Genomic DNA, 17,618 nt, shown 5'->3' on the forward strand with positions numbered 1-17,618 from the left:
GCCCACACATATTTGTGTCCAGTCTCGATTGAGCCTTGTTGTCCCATCCTGGAATCCGCTCACGATTCGTTCACGCATCTGCGCTCTAACACAGTGAAAACTGCGTGTGCCATATCCACTTGGTGATAGCCTCCTCTGTCTCAACATCCCACGAATTTATTGTTTCATTCGAGCTTCCGCAATTTGCAACTGCGTTGTCCTGTGGACATGACACTATGGTTCTCACTGCTTCATCCCCCTCATATCGCCAGTCTATATGCCACTCTCCAGGTCCAATTCGAGCCATCATCGGAACATACGCCGTTCCCCAGGCAGGTGCACAACACCTCGCACATCGTTAGTATGGCCTCGCAACTTATTGCAGGGCACGATTACTTGCATCTTACTGGTCGGGCAAGACATGATCCACGCTCAGAGTCTCGGCTGTGGTATACGCGAGCAGCAGCACGGAGTATTGGAATCAGAACGGGTTGTCCGGCAATGCTAACTTGGATTGCTGGTGAACTGAAGTGCCTCCCTCATATTACATCAGTCACGGTTGCTAGAACCACGTGACATATTGCTAGTGAGACAGCTTGCTTACAGAAATTCAGTCCTTTCGGGGGAGCTGACCGCTTTTTTACCAGCAATCGTCTTGCAGCACTGCATCATCGGTTATGACAAACAGTGTTGCACTTCCCAGCTGTAAACATCTTGGTCATGTTTGAGTGTGGATAGCAGCTCGCCTGACCTCTTGGCATCCCAGATAATGTTACCTCCTCCCATTGCAATTTTCGTGTTGTCTACCGAGTAGATCGCCGCATGCATCCAGTAGTCTCCGGTTCCGATTTCAAAGAATGTTTCGCTGGTCTCGACATCACGTCGTACTCTTACCGTCCCGTCCGACATCCTCAACATCTGGACTCCGGCGCACTGACTTTGCCCAATCAGAACGACATTCCTACTATATGACGCACTTCCGGTGCCCGAATCGCCATGATGCAATTGACTTGATGAAATCTGGTGCGAAGCCCGCTGAAGGTATCGATTTCTACAACTGCAGCATAACAAGCTGTGGCAAAAATGCCTTTGCTGAACTGGCATGCTCGCTGCTGTTGTATATTTGCAAAGTGACTAGTGAGAGTTACGATGGATTTCTACACACCAAAGACAAAATAACAACAACAGTGTACTGGTGTAACAGGTTTGCGCCATACTCTATGTACGCGAGGTTTTAGACCTCGGAGCCTACAATCGGCATCTGCAACATTTACAAGATTGCAGATGCCATAAAAGCCATCACCACGGCAGCGATTACGGCCCCAGACGATGCCCGTAGACCGACAGCTGCACCCACGGTGTTAGCAGCAGCGACGATTGGTGGGCATTGCGGAGCAACGAGCTGCTCGCCATATGTCGAGGCAACCCAAAGAAGTACGCCGTTCGTCCATCCGAATCCAGCCTGGACAGTGTATTCACCCCATAACCCGAAGAGTCGACGTTGAGGTTGGAGAACTTCTCGAACATCTGCATCGCACATGAGTATGCGGCCTGGAGAATCAGATTGAGAATCACGGACGTTACCAGTGTTACCAACGCTGTTGGTCAGATTTAACTCGCTAGCTGGGAGCTGAGGCAGTAATCCTGGAATCGAACCACCAGTTGCATGCCTGATGAAGCCTCAGCATTGCTTTACTGGAGAACAAGCGTATCCCACTTACCAACTGCAGAGCACGCTAGTGTAATATCTGTTAGCCATCTCGCGTTGAAGCGTGTCCCTCCACCCTTCGCCCGCAGTGGCATTTCCACCGTTAACAACAGTACCGCTTAACTTGTTGATGTCCGCTGCTGGGCCAGTTGCGGTTGCGTTCTGATTGGCCTGTGCTGTGAGGAAAGGTTGACCAGGAAGCTGAGCTTCCGTAAAGTCAAGCTGGCCTGCCGGAATGAGATCATATGTAGACTGATTTGAACTGGGTGTAGGCAGCCCGTTGGTGGTAAGATTAGACGGAATAGCCCGCAGTGCCTGCATGATGATGTACTGATGTGGAGGCCAACTGTTCGGGGCGTCCCTGAAATACACGTGTCATAAGATCTGCATGGAAAAGGTGTAGAGAGTTACCATTGCAAGCCCGTCCAATCGATAAAAGTAACAGGGACTGAACCATTGTACTTGTTCATCACCAAATTGACCGCTGCGAAGTAACCAAACGCGTTGGATTGAGAAGCGAGGACTTCGTTGGGGATGATCCCGTTCCAAACAGGATAGAAAGTCGCGGCCGTAAATATATCATTGCGTGCATTCGAAGTCAGGTTAAAGTCGTAAAAAGCCAGTTTAGCTGGCTCCCAGAGGAGGTCGAGGATACCCGCACGAATGCCAGCAGCGACCTGGAGGTGGGTGCTAGATGCGGTCGCATTGGACGTGCCATAAAGCTCAGCAAGAAGTATTCTGGCCTTATCTGTCATCCCGAAGTTCCCATCAACAAAAACGCACAGCAAAACAAACCAACATACACAGAATACTATTAAGACAGATTGGGATGTTATTCTTCACATTGAGCGAGCGCAAGCCAGGGTTGCCAAGCTGAGGGATAGCCTCAAAGCGTGAACTGTAATCCCATCCAGTCTCAGCGCCAGACGCAAGCTCGCTGTAAAGCTCGGCAGCCTGACTATCCGTAAGAGGTGTAGAAAGCGTTGGGTCATAAACGGTCAGATAATCTAAATATGGGCACGTTGAGAGATAAGTAGGGGAATCAGGTTCAGTACGACAACCCACCAGTGAGATATGATTCGGGTCGAGGAGCGGTGTTGTTGACTGCATAGTGGGCCATCATGTACGTCTGGTTGGTGTACGGGCTCTTAACTTCGATTGTACGATTATTTGCCCACCAGGCAAGCTCAACCTGGATAGATATTCAGAAACCGGACTCCACAAACACAGTAAGCTACTGACCTCAGCCAAAGGAAGAGCACGTTGTAGAATCGAGGTGTCTCCAGTCACATTAACATAGTCATATACCATCTGTGTCACGATTTGATGTCATGATTACATCGAAGAATGCTAATCAGAACTCACATGAATAAAGAGAGGTGGTTGTGAGCGGTTCAAGTCTGTGCCACAGACAATGAGATGCACTGACTGATTCAAAATGGTCTACTCACAATAGATACGACCACCGTTCGGAATGAAACCGAAGCCCGCGATCTCATCCATGAAGTTTTGCAAGGTCGCGTTGACAGTTTCATATAATTCCGACTGAAGTAGACCCTGAATAATCCAATAGCTGTCCCAATAATCTGTCGAAAGCCACCAAATATGATCGATATCCACCTGAGCAGAGACACAGAGAAACACGAACATTGTTCTCTAAAGCGACCACCGGGAATAACGAATGTATGGTTCAGAGGAATGAGCGAGCTCTCGCACGTGCCAGCCGGGATATTCGTCACAAAGAGCAGACTGATTGGTATTACGGGCAAGCTGAGTCCAGTAATCATGGACAGTTTGCGCAAACGCCTTCAACAAAGGGTCCGTCACGTTGTTGAGGAACGCTGGAGTAGGATTGAAGTTCGTGAGAGCAGCAGCCTCCAGTTCAAGCCCTTCTCCAAGGAAATCGTTATCAACGAAATTCACGATCTGCCCTTCGGTAACCGTCGACAAGTTGAAGTTGCTGAAGTCTGCAAGAACTTGCTGAGAAGACTTGCTGGTTGGCTTGTCTACGAACGTCTTCGGATCAGTGTATACCTGCGCAATATTGACTGTCTGTAGCAACTGGGCAGAGGTTAGTACTGGGACTCACAAAGTTATTATGAAGTAACGTACTGAACCAGCGCAAAATATTTGACCAATGCACCATCCTTGAGTTGGGGGTAGTGGTGCCTGTGAAGGCAGAGTCGCGCCCAGTGATGCACTAGGGCTAGCCACTGCTGTCGAAATGGTCAACGTTGGTACCGCGGTGCCAGGTGCAGTGGTGGTGGTACTAGTATTGGTGGAAGCTGCCAATATGGTATGAACAAGGCCAGCGATGACCGCAGCCTTCAAGCTCGACACCATCATGAGCGCGGGATATGTATGTCCTGGTCACCAGTGACTCAAGTAGCACCGGGTGTCGTATAAATACTAGGAGCTCTTGAGGCCTGCCACGCGACGCAGCCTAATAATCGCCAGCTCATGGGACTTTTTATAGGCGCTCCGCGCATAACGTCGCTACCCTGCCTACAAAACATCAACAAATCCTGGTAATTGTTGATGGATGGATCAGCAGTTGCCTTGACCGAGGTCTGCTGACTGGGCCGGCTTCTTGCAAATTCGTTACTGTACCCAGATCTCCCACTGACATAATAAAAAACGTTCTGATCGGAACGTGAGACTGCCATGCATGAAAGATCGAATTCAGAATTGGACAGGATAAATCCGAGTGGCATCGGTAGTGACATTGAGTGATGAAAGCTGAATTCACGCAATGGGTTGAGTAGAGCTTGAAGTTATAACGTCGTGGCGCGGAGCTACATAACGCCACAATACATAAGACTTGGTAACTCACGCCTTTAATTAAAATCACTGATGATCATTGGCACACTAGCATTCGTCCAGCAAATTCCTTACAGTGCAGCACATACCAATGTACCAACTAATCAGTAGACCCTAGGCGCTCACGAAATACCGCCCATGTCATAAGTAAGCACGTGGACGTACCTGAACATCCCTCAACGTCAAATCGGTGGCGACAGTAACGAGGTCAAGGACGAACATCAGAACGGATGTCATGCATCGGTAAAGCTACAGAAAAAGATGGTCGAAGAAAATCTTGACAGCCACGGTCGAATAACGTTTTACTGCAGTCGGGGGCAAGCGGCTTGGATCGGGTCAACGAGACCGACAACATTGAGAAAAAGGCAAAACTCAACGAGTCGAGGGGTGCCTCGAAAGGAGAGCTTGTTCAACAATAGTACCTTGATGGCGATAGCAGGAATAGTCAGGTCTAGGCGCATATCTCATTACTCATTCCCTCGTCAATTAATAACTCCAAACTGGTAAGCAGATCTTGAGAACTCAACAGCATGGTGCCATGTGCAACGTGCGCTTTTTTGAAAAATCCCAAAGGTCTTCACCAATCGATTGATACAGGTACGCTCAGAAAGAAGTATCATTTGTCACGGGAATAGGTTAATGACGTACTTACGGATGCACCCTTTTAGCCCTTCCCCAGCCTATCAAGCATCCTAAATCCTCATCTGGCGCAGTGTAGTTGCTTCTCGAAGCTCATACACCTCAGCGGTCATGATATTAATGCTACAACGCACCTGCCCTCTTGAGCAGAGCAACCCCAGCGTGCAAAAGCCCACCCTCTGTTCAATCGACCATCAGCTTTTCCGTGTGCAGGCCTTCGCCGTATGCCATGCTCTCGAAAATTATTTGTCTCCAGATGCTGATCGTGAATTCTTGTGCCTCTTCTTCCAAAACCTGTCCATAGATGTTTAGTAAATGGCAAGTGCACCAGTGATATGCAAGGCGCACCGGCTCCAGCCCTTCGATAAGTTTCTGAGGTCCCTTGTGATCCTTAAGGTGCTCCACAACAAACATGACGAGATCGTCATCCTCTAGTTCACCGAGATAGTTTACCATTTGACGTCGTATCAGTGGCTCCAGCTTGCGGTCAATCATGGGCTATGGCACATTATTAGCAGGCAGCTTGGACACGAGAAACCTAATCCTTACATCTGAAACACCATCCCACCTGACCTTCGCCTTGAACAGTGCCTCCCTATTGTGGGGTACAGATTCTTTAATCATCTGGAGGCGTTCTTTGGCCTTCTCGCCCTCGGTCGGCACTGAAGTCAAGCTTAACGAGCGGTACCTTCCGCTTCTTGATGCCCTCTTCCTCCTCCTCTTCCTGCCCAAACACAGTCGATTTCGTGTCCTTGGGAATAGGTTCTGCCTTGACAGGCGGGGGGTTCAGTGACACGCTAAGCTTGACTGGCGCACCGTCATCAAGAAGCATGCCTGCTTTCCGCTGCTCGTCGGCGAGAGCTTGCATGTCCTCCATCTGGCGTGCGAGGAATTTCTCAGACTCGACACGAAGATTCTCTGTCTCACGTTCTTCATAAATGCGGGACTCGGCATCTGTTGCTTCCTCTGCAGCAAGCCTACGGGAACGAGTCTGTCTCCACCGCGTTCTGGCATAGACTATGAGCGAAATCACGGAACACAAACTTGTAAACGCACCTGTCGACGTAAAACATTTCATCACTTTCATCATCATCCCAAACATCCAGACGAGCTTGCATCTCCACACGATCTCGCTCTTCTGCCTCTTTAATTGCGGTCTGACGGGCTATCGAACGCTCTAGAGCTGCTATACGGGTGCGCTCTCGGGGCTCGTAGCGACGTTCGCGCTAGATCGTGAACATTAGCAGGATGATTCTGCACCTGGCGAAATAACTACTGTAACTTACGTCCCGGAAGGAAACCTCCTCGTCTCGCCGTCTGGCTTCCTTGCGGTCCTTTTCGAGTTCCTCATCTGTCTTTCCGCTCTTGCCTGGCATACTGCGATCATCAGACCCCATTGCAGCGGCGCCATCCTCGGCTTTTACGAACCCCACAGGTTTGTTGTATCCCTGCGCATCCTTTCCGCGAGGAGCAGATTTACCTGGAACAGTCTGTGGTGACTGTGGGGTTTGTGGCTTTCCCCACTCACGGACTTTCGGCCCGCTTGGGGTAGGTGCAAGCTGAGGCATGGCGTCACGAACGTCACGCAACTTTTCCCGCTCCCGCTTTGCGGCTCGTTCACGAAATTGGGCGATTTCAGATATGACAAGACCACGTTGCGTCTCAGGAAGATCGGCTTCCTGAAGATCGTGTAGATGTGGTGGGATGACATATTTTTCTTTGTCGAGAAGACCGCTATTGGCTGCTTCTTGTGATTGCTGATTGATCTCGGCGACTAATTCATCAACCTTCATTTTTGCTTGTTGTAACATTATCTCATCAGCCTAAGCGCATCGTTCGTTAGCTCGTTGACGGTCAGGTAAGGAAAGTGGGGAATAATTACATCGGTTTTCATTTTTTGTGCAGAGTAGGCATCGAGAAAAAGCTTCGTCTTTTCATCGGCTTTGATCTGGATATTCGACGTAGGCTTGAAGAGAGAAATAGATATAAAGTACGACGCACCAGCAATTTCTTGTTCGCGCACCCATCCTCGAGTGCCGGTAACTCAACACCCTGCAAAAGAGCAAGGCATCGTAATGCAGAGTCAGGATCTTCGAACTCAGCAAATCCGAAACCCTGCGGCTTGTTCGCTGGGGTGATGAGGCGCTTGAAGGACTTGACGGGGCCACACGCCTGGGAAGCTGCTGTAAGCGAATGACACGAGGATCAGGACAATATATCCTTACCACAAGAAGTCTGTTTAGAAAGCTATCGGTGACACCGCCAGATATTGAGCCAACGAACAGGGATGTCAGCTTCTGTGCTTGAGGAGGGACAAAGCCCTGGTGAAGCATTTGTTGCTGCTGTGCGAGAACCGACATTGAGGGCCCCTGGCCGTATGATGGCAAAGGTGGACGCAGACCAAGTCCTAACCGATTTGGAATGGGTTGCATTTTGATTGAGAATATATCTTGAAGTTACAGAAACTTTGCAATCGATTCTTTGGAAGAATTAGGAAGGCTCTGTCAAAAAAATAAAATCAAGACGCACAAATGAGATACTGTAAGCGTTTGTATAGGCAGTCAGAACAGTAAAGCAGAGCAGAGTTCGAGGCAAGCTTGTAGCTAGTGGATGCCACCGGTAAGTAAGCGCTCGTTGTGGTTCGCGTGCAAGGGCAGCCTATCCGATGTTTCTCACGCTCTTTCATCTGCAAATCTAGTTTTCTAGAACCTACATCGTCCTCCCTCAAGCCACAAGTGCAATGGTCCTCTTCTTCACTTCCACTGGTAAGCCCTTCTGTCTAATCAAGTTGTGGTAATACTGATTTTCGGTATAGTGGTTGATCCGCCAGCAATGGTTTACATGGGCAAGGATAAAGTCGAGAGTGAGCCTAGCAACACCCATCACACAACACACTGAAGTTCACCATCCCAGATCAGACGAAGACTTGATTAAATACGCATGGCCTCAGGATGTGTGGTTCCACGTCGACAAGCTGTCCTCAGCGCACGTCTATCTTCGCATGCCACCGACTATGACCTGGGACAGCATTCCCCAGGTGCTTTTGACCGATTGTGCGCAGCTAGTGAAAGCTAACTCGATCGAAGGTTCGTGAACATATTCAGGTCATCTATCCACCGAATATTGATCTTAGATGTGTAGGAAATAAGAAAGACAACCTCACCATTATTTATACTCCGGGGAGTAACCTCAAGGTGGGCCTTCCACAATGCACGCACTGGGCGCCCGCCTGAAGATATTCATACCAGAAATCCGGAGATATGGCCGTCGGTCAGGTGTCATTTCACAGTGACAAACAAGTGCGTGCGCCCTTATCTCTCGATCGTCGCTGCCTGTTGAATGTTGTTGATTTGCAGGTCAAAAGAGGTTCTCAAGTTCCGCATTCAATCGCTTTTATTGCTTAATACCCCCTCAGTTCACATCCCAAAGCGAGAAAATCTAACCATAAACCGTCTCAACAAAACAAAAGTCGAGAGGGATGTAGATCATGAGCAAGAGCGCGTAGACCGCATCAAGAAAGAGAACGCAGAGAAAAGAACTGTAGCTGCTCAAAACGTTCGCTTCGCGTTATCTCACTTTCAAACCAATCACTAATTTAAGAGTACAGAAAAAAGCTGAAGCAGAGTTAGCCAAGACTAGGGAAGCGGAGAAGGCTGCCCGCTCTTACGATTTGTTATTCGAAGTCGAGGAGGATCCTGATGCGCCGAAGCTTACCGGGAAAGCTATCGAAGAGGACTTCATGTGATCGTATAGACCTGATTCAAGTGCCTGTCAATGATATTATGCTCGATGTCTGGTCTTGTGCCTGTTCGTAAGTATACCCGTATGGACGTATATATTAGGCAGATTGCCTCCTGTGATATCGGTAATCGGATAGTTTTGGGTCCTCATTTCCTTCTAGCACCTGCCTAGACTCAACCCAAAAAAACTATGACCATACGTTTCGCCGCAGCCACGATCCATACAACGGGGGAGGACGTAGATGATCCATCAGTATCATCTGAATCAGACTCAGATTACGCCGAGGAAGACAACAACTTCGAAGATTGGGTATCAGATCAAGCACAAAATCAGTCTTGCCGGTCACTCTTCGATGACAAGGCCTTTCCTTCAGCTACTGCTGCTCGTGCACACGACAAGGATGTCCATAACTTTGATTTGCGCACCATAAGCGCGAAACTGGGTTAGTGTCTTGAAATCATCGTGAATATCCAATCAGTGACGATCAAGCCTAGAACTGGACCTTCATCAGCGCATACGGTTAATCAACTTCATCAGAAAACATGTACGATTTTATTCGATCTCTCACGCGTCGTCGACTGACACACAGCTTCAGGCGCCTACACCAGAAGACGTCGGGAACTTAACAGGGGCGGAGACTTTCTTCTCTTCAGATGAGTACCTAATCCCACAGATTGAAGATGATCCGCTGCTTCGTACGTATTATTACATCTCCCGCGTCCTTCATACGATGCTCAATCATCCAAAGAGCTAGAAATGGATGACTGGTCAGACGACGAAGACCTCTCCAGCACTGACCAACGCCCGGCACCACCCGCTGATCTACCAAGCGCACTTCGGCAGATGCAGCTCCTGGAAAGGAAGCTCGCACAGGCTCATCGTGACATGGCAGAATACCGCTCACTTGTCGGTCAACAGTTTGACGCGGGGCGTTTCGCAGAGATTATCAGCGAACCAGGTCCTTCATCAGCAGGAGGTCTGTTGCCGCGAGACGACGACACCCATTATTTCTCCAGCTACTGCGAAAATGGTGCGTGATTTTCCAGGGGTTGATGGTGTTCCAAGATCTCATATGTTGTGAAAAGACATCCACGCTGTTATGATCCAGGACAAAGTCCGCACTTCCACCTACGCGTCGTTCATCCTCACAAACCCCATCCTGTTCCGCGATGCTGTCGTACTCGATGTCGGATGTGGCACCGGAATACTCTCCCTCCTCGCCGCCAAGTCAGGGGCAAAGCACGTTTACGCAGTCGACGCAAGCGACATTGCCGAGAAGGCTGAACAGATCGTTAAAGCGAACGGGCTAGACAATGTCATCACGTAAGAGCATCTGCCAGTTCTCCTTATCTGCTTTGCATGATTGATCACGCACATGTAGCGTCATTCGTGGAAAAGTTGAAGAGATCTCCCTCCCGGATGATGTCGAGCACGTCGATATTATCGTCTCCGAATGGATGGGCTACGCGTTACTCTACGAATCCATGCTCGACTCTGTGCTGCAAGCGCGCGACAGATTCTTGAAACCAGAGGGAGGCGTGATGGCCCCAAGCCAGTGCAGGATCATGTTCGGGCTCTGTGAAGGTAGCGAAGTCTTGAAGGAACGCATAGGATTCTGGAGTGATGTTTATGGTGTGTATTGTTCTATTTCGTTGTATTGCATGATTCTCAAAATACGTTGCAGGTTTCGATTTGTCGGTCATGGCAAACGATGTTTATGAGGAAGCCATCGTCGACGTCGTCGGGCCCGAATCAATGGCGAGCGAACCTTATCTCCTCAAGGACCTCCACATAAAAGACATCACAACCCGCCAACTCGACTTCACTTCTCAATTCACTCTCGTCTCAACTACCCCTAAACGCACCAAAATCCACGCGTTTATATTGTACTTTGACACGTTCTTCACGACGACGGGCGAACCTGTTCCTCCTGAAGTGCCCGTCAAGGTGACGAAGGAGGGTGATGTGACACTCGCTGAGGTATGGCCTGTGGGTGGGAAAGCACCCCCGCAACGCCGTGCAAGCACGGGTCCCGGTCTCAAGCAAAAGGAGGATAAGAGAGTGACGAGCTTCAGCACGGGGCCTCGTAGCCAGCCGACGCACTGGAAGCAAACAATTTTCCTATTAAGAGATCCGATCCATGCAGAAGACGGTATGTTGCACATCTCCACTCTGAATCTAGATGGCTCAAGTTCAATAAAATGCAGGCACCATTGTGACGGGGTCGTTCTACTGCAAGAAGAGCGCTAATAACTCTCGTGAACTTGATGTAGAGATCCATTATTCTGTGAGACAGAATTCTGAGACAACGGAAGTTGGAGAGACTGTCGTTCAGATATATAAAGTGCGATGATATTCGTTGCGTACTATGAAATATTGTATACAGGTTACTGTCCGTAGATAGCCCCAAGTTCGTTGCTGATTAGCACATAGTACATCACCTTTGAGTTTGACGCTTCGCCCACTTTGTAGAGATGCAACTTGCATCAAGGAATTGTTAATTGGTCGCAGAGTCGAGGAGAGCAGAACGTGACAGCCGTGGTGCAGAGACAAACCACCTGCAAGGCGAAGTCACGCGAGGATGATAAACGAGAAATAGTTTAACAGTGGCCGTTATGGTTTGCTCGAGCTATTTTGGTCGCGCCGAGGCGTATCACTTGACATAATGGTGTTGGCCAATACTAGTGCCGGTGACCTTCAAGGACGACGATCTGCTCTGAGCACTGCGTGACTGTGTCAGTCCGACGATATGACCCGGAGTCGGAGATGAATTTCTTTCCAATTGAACGCAGAGTCACGGAAGCCAAGCTGAAAACTGTTCGAAATATTGTGTTTGAGTTCTTGGGGCGGTAGTCTACGAGTAAAGTAAACCGGGAACATTATCTTAGTCCCAAAATGGACTCGGGAGTATTATGTAATATTGGTCTGCATATGGACGTGCACTCGAGTGGAGAACATCTTATCGGGTGCAAGCATCTTGCACCTGGCTGTACAACGGCAGCCAGTGCGAATTGTTGAAACTTGATTGATTTGCAGTGATTAGCATGTCAGCCACGAATCCACTAGATCAGGTGGAAATTTGTTGATTTCTTCGGAGTACTGTCCGCCTTACATTGATTCCCGCACTCACACAGTATAGCATTCCAAGAGCAAGCATGAAAATATCTGACACGTGAACCTAGAGAAGAGTACCAGTCACGGGCACGTTTTCACTCAATCGTGGTTCAAATATTCACATTTCGCTGCGACCAAGGATTCTGCCTAATCTAAAACATCGACGGTCATCCCAGCTCCTCTTTTTTTCCCTACCTCCACAGTATCAGCGGTGGGCGAGGGACATGGGAGAAAATATTACACTATTTGCCAAATTCTGCTAGGAGTTTGCAAAAGCTGAAGGCAAAATTTCATCGACTCATGCCAGATGTGATCCTGGAAATTTTCGATGATATACCGTGACTGCCAAACGAGAGAAATGTCTTTCTGCGGTAGGCTTCTTAGCCACTTTACCTGCTTCTTACGTCTCGGCTAATTGTCTTCAGAAGTACTTCAGCTATCTTTCTACTGAAATCGCTGAGAATGCTCCTTAGTTTGCCCAGGAATCATATATAAATCCCCTCTAACACATCGATGATCCCCACTGTACTCGATTTTGATGCTCCAGTAGTCGGGTGCGCTGTTCATGAGAGTACTGGTCCTGAACGTTCAAGGATAAGGCGTCAGGAAATGACAACCCTCTACCCGATCCAGTCAGCTTTCAATCAACCATGTCTCAACAATGCCCGAAGTAGACGTCTCCAGCCACGGCCGCAGTATCTGACTGACCGCTCCACATAAGCGAGCTCTGTCTGTGTGCCTGTAGTGGGCATTTAAATACAACTCCTACTACAAGACGATGGAACGCCAGGTCAATTCTAATATCTTGCCACTCTCTGATCTACTTCAATGATGAGCTCTATCGAATACCACTATCCCGTGATTGGCCGCAAGGGCACTGGAGGCGTATTTGATCGCTTGCCTATCGAGACGTTGGAGAAGGACCATCCTTACCAATTTGCATTGTTCATCCTTGCCTTTGCCGTAATCCAGCAGCGTCCCGATGCCCCCCAAGTTGTTGGAGAGCCTGCAGGCACCTTCATGGAAATTGCGTCGATTCACGGAAGGCCCTTCATTGAATGGGCAGGCGACCGCAACAAAAACACCTCAACTGACTATAGCGCCACTGACAAGAAAGATACTAATCCCGTTCCTGCCAGATTCGGAGGTATTTGGTCGTTTCCATTGCAGTCTTCCGCAGCCTGACAATGCTGCTTGTGACAGGTTATTGCAAGTAAGCTAGTGTACTCCCTTCCACTCTGTCTATTTTGAAACCTTTGTTCAGCCATGGCTCCGTTTTTTTTCCTACTTGGCACCGCCCATACGTCATGCTTCTTGAGGTATGCTCAACAAATGATCGTGACTGACATGTTGCTCAATTTTTTTGCAGCAATCCATCGGAAACATTGCTGATCAACTGGCCCACGACATCGAGGCTAAAAACCCGCATGAATGTGGAGTGTGGGTCAAAGCTGCCAAGGAACTACGCTTTCCGTGCGTGCCAAATCATTTACAGTGCTTATTCAGGCGATTATATTCCACACAGATACTGGGATTGGGCCGAGAAGGATGTTTCCGAGAATGGCCTTCCACCTGTTTTGTATGAAGACAAAGTGGAAATCATGGCTGCTGGAGGTCAAAAACAAATTGTTGATAATCCACTTTCATTTTTCTCATTCGTCGATGGGGTCCCATCCGATTTTTCCGACGAGACGCTCAGGGTATGATACTTTTGCCTTTCCATATCTTGGAACTTGCTTGAAACAATGTGGTTGACAGACGGGACAAGTGGCATACTTCTCCAAGTGGCACAGGACATACCGCTATGTTGCTAGTACCGCGAACCCTGAAGGCAGCGACATAGACCAGTTGCAAAAGTGAGTATCGATCGAGACATGTCGCGTGAGGTGGGAACTGATTTGGACTTTGTAAGGGCGTTCAAAGCCGGGGCAAAGGATTTAAGAAGCAAAGTCGCTCAGCTCTTTGTAGTAAATGATGACGAGGTTTCTGCACTAGCGTATGTCTTAGCTTTGCTAGTCTTTGCTAGTCTTGTGCACTGACTGACATCTTGATAGCTGGGACGAATTTTCCAATCATACTACGGAGTCGAAGAGAGAAATGGATAATTTCAACTCTGGGTCGCTTGAAGGTGTGCACGATGCTGTTCACATATTGGCTGTAGGTGACATACATTTGTTCCAACCTTTAAAATATGCTTACTCCAAGCAATCACTTAGGGTGGAACTGGACACATGGTTAGTTGTAAATTCCTGTGTGCGAACGATACTGTTGATCTTCATTAAACACTTGCAGAGTGCCCCAGACTACGTGAGTAACTCCTCTGACCCACCACAATGATGTTGAGCTCTCTTCAAATAGGCCGGCTTCGATCCTTTGTTTTTCCGTGCGTAATTAGGCGCAAGTTGCTTACATGTATGACTTACATGGCTTTCTCCCGTTCCAGTTCACCATTCGAATGTGGACAGACTGTGTATGTATGATTTGGTTCAAGGGCGTTTTCTTGTAACTGACACCCCAAAGTGGCTCTATGGGAGTGGTGCTATACCGAGTACTGGATGGAAAACGGGTATGAACTTAAAGGGACATCATACCCTTGGACACAGGTATTGGTTGGATGATGTCGTGATGCAAGTACTCAGTAGTTGTCTTTTAGCAACTCGGTACATATGCGCAAGTTTACAACGCACAGCTCCTTCCAGACGGGCCACTCCAACCATTCCGAACGGAACAAGGAGACTACTGGACCTCTTCTCAAGCTCGATTTTTGCATGCAGACGCGTTTCCAAAGTGTACGTAGCAATCTTGTCTAGAATGACACAAGCTCACCTCGGTCAGATTATTCGTATCCCGAGTTTGCAGGCATTAAAGTTAATCGAGCTGCTATGACATCCGACGAGCGTGCCTTGGCACGCAAGAAGGTTGCGGCCTATTACGGGTTTGATCCACAAACCACGGCGCAACAGGTGACGGCGTCCGCTTGGACGCAACTTCCTGTTCCAGACAAGGACCATCCTGCCGTGCTGTCCGACCATACTGTTATTCCTCAATATCGCACATTTGCTGTGCACGTGAAACTTCTGGAGCATGCTTTCAATAGCTCCTACTCATTCCAGCTCTACCATAAAGGAAACTGAGCATTCGGCTCCGCAGCTCATAGGCACCGTCACAGTCTTTGCACGGCCAGATCATTCCCCTTGTAAGCGTGTACTCTGCGTCGTGAAGCGGGAACTGTAATCCACGGCATTATTCCCATTCCTCCCGCATTGATCGAGAGTATCATGAAATCAAGCGCCAACAGTGAAACGGTGGCTACATTCGACCAGACACTCGCTCACATCAAGGGAGAGTTCTTTGGAAAGATTGTGGATGCTACTGGCTCAGAGCTTGCCAGGGCTGATGGAGGCACAGAGGCTCCCCAGATACCAAGCCACCAAAGCACTTCTCGCAATGTTACTCCCATAGAAATCTCCCTGGTGTCGACCGCTGTTGCTGAACACGGACAGAACAAGGATCGCCCTGTCTACATATGCGACTGGCAGCACCATGAGGGTGTCTTTAGTGTAAGCCTGAGCTTATCTTTGATTTGGGTGATTTTCTGAACATGATTTTTTCTACAGGGTGGATGGCAGGCGACTCACCCAGCTGCGGCATGATGCAGCATGGTTGACAGCTTTGGGTCTTATCGCAAAAACTGCGAAGCTGTAAAATAATGCCAGTCGTGAAATAGGCTTTTACATCTTGTACTTTCTTGAGCTATATGAATTTTGTTGCGCGTCATGTTCATGTTACCCAACGCGATCCAGCTATAGTGCTTGTGTTTGCGAGACTTCGAGGGATTGCTAGCCTAAGTGCACTCGCAGTCCATCACAAGACATCTCTTTCCCATGAGAGGTCCCGCCTAATTAAATCTCAATGCGCCTAATCCTCGATGTTCTGCGCTCACACGAGACTAAGTACTGAGACCATTGACAAAGTTACAAATTCAGGTCGCCTAGTAATACATTTCCTTCAAGCGCTGACTGACATACTCGCCAGCTAATACGGGTCCATACCTCGCAGGTCGCTCGGCAGATACACAACTTGCAATAGGCTGCTCAACTATCTCAATTGTCGAGTAATCAGACAGTAAACAAGCACGAACCTCGATGTTAACATCATAATCAGTGCCGAAGAATAGGGGAATAGAATATCGGTCAACGCCGTTCCTATTGACAGCCCTGTGGACCGTAGACTTGAAAATATCATCTAAATATTGAACGCTGAGATGAAGTCATGGTATGGTGCGAAAATCGTACTTGTCCACCTAGCGAATTGGTCACCCAGGCTTGTACAAGACAATCAGCCATTGAAACCGAGCCAGGAGCGGATCTGATCACTTAATAACCAGCGTTCCATCAATAGGTGGGGCTTCGATCCACTGCTTCTGGGAATTTAGAACTTGCAGCGCTTGGATTCCTGGCTGTTGCCAGAGTATCGTGAAACACTGCAACACAATGGGTGAGAATCATGACGGAGTTTTAAGGTGATTGAAGCGCACCTCAAAGCTAAATGTTTACAAGGCATCAATAATGTAAAAGAAGGAAGTCAGCAATGAATCACACACTCCGTGTGGGCACCGATGCCGACGATACGATCATCCGCGGGACCTGTTTGTGGGGGGTAGTGTAACGTGTTCATAATGGCGGCCGAGTTCTTCGTCTACAAAACATTTAATGAAAGCCCGAAGATCCCATGACATTCATTGCAACGACACTGCACCTTGTCGTCAAAATATCTCTCTGGCAAATCCAAAGATAGTGCGAACAGTGGGAAAAGTATCTTCCCTACAGCTACTGCCGCATGGCTAACGAAGCTATAAGTTGATACATCACCCGTCAAGGCAGAAGTACCCACTAGTATTTCAACACGCCTTCTCTATACCCTTCGGGACGTTCGGGCCATACATTAGCGCCCGCCATGGCACCATCATTTGCGCGCTTCTCATCATGGGCCTTTGCCTCGAGCTCCTCCCAGCCAATTTGGAACGCTTCGTGCAGGTCGCCTCTGTTCCCAGGTTCAATGTTGGCATCGAGTAGTGGTGTGTATCCTTTGAAGTTGGCGACGGTCTTGTGGTTGAGCTACACAAAAACGCTGTCAATTAGTGATTCTGAACAGAGGTGAAAGCTTCATGATCGACACCTTAAGTTTTTCCTCCGTTGGAAGCTTGAAGTATTCCTTGTTGACTTCAAGGATATTGACTATATATTCCGGTGGTATCCCATGGTTCTTGACTGCCAGCAAATGTAAGGTGACCGTGACGTCGCAGTTGAAGTGTTGTTTCTATGCGTCTACAGAAGGCTCACCATAGAAAAACCCTACATTCATACATGCATCGCGTATCTGATACGCAAGGCCTTTCCTCTCGTTCTCATCCGGACTCGTTGCACGAGAAAGATCACTGCGGTGAAGTCAACAAAGTCATTCTTGGCAAGTGAATTTGACCAGTAAACAGACATTATGGGTATATTTTGAAAAGCGCCATCAATAACAGACGCCGACTCTGCTAAAGACATGATTATCGATGAAGAAGGCGGGAAGGAAGAGATAGAAGTGTTTCTCCACGTTGTTCCGACCGAGA

General features: G+C 48.4%; 6 protein-coding genes across 6 annotated transcripts; 3 read left to right on the forward strand and 3 right to left on the reverse strand.

Moving 5' to 3' along the window:
- Positions 1 to 1,249: 1,249 nt before the first annotated feature.
- Positions 1,250 to 4,030, reverse strand: BJ212DRAFT_1448554 (glycoside hydrolase family 37 protein; the record flags this gene model as incomplete). The annotated part of the gene is made up of 13 exons (XM_041338559.1): positions 1,250 to 1,441; positions 1,480 to 1,506; positions 1,559 to 1,649; positions 1,701 to 2,048; positions 2,099 to 2,435; positions 2,491 to 2,694; positions 2,753 to 2,879; positions 2,930 to 2,998; positions 3,053 to 3,087; positions 3,139 to 3,273; positions 3,336 to 3,396; positions 3,479 to 3,748; positions 3,800 to 4,030. The coding sequence occupies 13 exons, from the start codon at positions 4,028 to 4,030 to the stop codon at positions 1,250 to 1,252; spliced, it is 2,127 nt and encodes a 708-aa protein (XP_041189625.1).
- Positions 4,031 to 5,329: 1,299 nt separating this feature from the next.
- On the reverse strand, positions 5,330 to 7,578 carry BJ212DRAFT_1483979 (uncharacterized protein; the record flags this gene model as incomplete). Its single annotated transcript, XM_041340713.1, has 9 exons — positions 5,330 to 5,440; positions 5,495 to 5,644; positions 5,696 to 5,797; positions 5,835 to 6,153; positions 6,203 to 6,372; positions 6,433 to 6,969; positions 7,029 to 7,094; positions 7,148 to 7,318; positions 7,372 to 7,578. The coding sequence occupies 9 exons, from the start codon at positions 7,576 to 7,578 to the stop codon at positions 5,330 to 5,332; spliced, it is 1,833 nt and encodes a 610-aa protein (XP_041189626.1).
- A 308-nt stretch (positions 7,579 to 7,886) lies between these two features.
- BJ212DRAFT_1483980 (cytoplasmic protein) lies at positions 7,887 to 8,891 on the forward strand (the record flags this gene model as incomplete). The annotated part of the gene is made up of 8 exons (XM_041340714.1): positions 7,887 to 7,911; positions 7,962 to 8,009; positions 8,065 to 8,232; positions 8,288 to 8,340; positions 8,395 to 8,445; positions 8,503 to 8,512; positions 8,562 to 8,701; positions 8,754 to 8,891. The coding sequence occupies 8 exons, from the start codon at positions 7,887 to 7,889 to the stop codon at positions 8,889 to 8,891; spliced, it is 633 nt and encodes a 210-aa protein (XP_041189627.1).
- A 185-nt stretch (positions 8,892 to 9,076) lies between these two features.
- Positions 9,077 to 11,240, forward strand: BJ212DRAFT_1278564 (S-adenosyl-L-methionine-dependent methyltransferase; the record flags this gene model as incomplete). Its single annotated transcript, XM_041331438.1, has 8 exons — positions 9,077 to 9,329; positions 9,382 to 9,431; positions 9,483 to 9,582; positions 9,636 to 9,917; positions 9,973 to 10,210; positions 10,269 to 10,519; positions 10,572 to 11,039; positions 11,095 to 11,240. 8 exons carry the CDS (start codon positions 9,077 to 9,079, stop codon positions 11,238 to 11,240), a joined length of 1,788 nt encoding a protein of 595 aa, XP_041189628.1.
- Positions 11,241 to 12,832: 1,592 nt separating this feature from the next.
- Positions 12,833 to 15,654, forward strand: BJ212DRAFT_1483982 (common central domain of tyrosinase-domain-containing protein; the record flags this gene model as incomplete). Its single annotated transcript, XM_041340715.1, has 18 exons — positions 12,833 to 13,148; positions 13,205 to 13,214; positions 13,266 to 13,320; positions 13,371 to 13,474; positions 13,527 to 13,701; positions 13,760 to 13,857; positions 13,914 to 13,997; positions 14,056 to 14,158; positions 14,218 to 14,235; positions 14,294 to 14,308; positions 14,360 to 14,384; positions 14,445 to 14,471; positions 14,522 to 14,604; positions 14,655 to 14,790; positions 14,837 to 15,069; positions 15,128 to 15,197; positions 15,224 to 15,561; positions 15,619 to 15,654. The coding sequence occupies 18 exons, from the start codon at positions 12,833 to 12,835 to the stop codon at positions 15,652 to 15,654; spliced, it is 1,926 nt and encodes a 641-aa protein (XP_041189629.1).
- A 146-nt stretch (positions 15,655 to 15,800) lies between these two features.
- BJ212DRAFT_1376287 (uncharacterized protein) lies at positions 15,801 to 17,618 on the reverse strand. The gene is made up of 11 exons (XM_041336482.1): positions 17,495 to 17,618; positions 17,344 to 17,438; positions 17,180 to 17,271; positions 16,895 to 17,118; positions 16,760 to 16,844; positions 16,605 to 16,699; positions 16,539 to 16,545; positions 16,378 to 16,484; positions 16,297 to 16,325; positions 16,143 to 16,246; positions 15,801 to 16,091 (listed from the first exon to the last, which is right to left on the reverse strand). Exons 1-11 carry the CDS (start codon positions 17,551 to 17,553, stop codon positions 15,993 to 15,995), a joined length of 996 nt encoding a protein of 331 aa, XP_041189630.1. The 5' UTR covers positions 17,554 to 17,618; the 3' UTR covers positions 15,801 to 15,992.

The sequence above is a fragment of the Suillus subaureus genome (assembly GCF_016647635.1).
Source record: "Suillus subaureus strain MN1 chromosome Unknown BJ212scaffold_31, whole genome shotgun sequence".
In the NCBI taxonomy this organism is placed as follows: Eukaryota; Fungi; Basidiomycota; class Agaricomycetes; order Boletales; family Suillaceae; genus Suillus; species Suillus subaureus.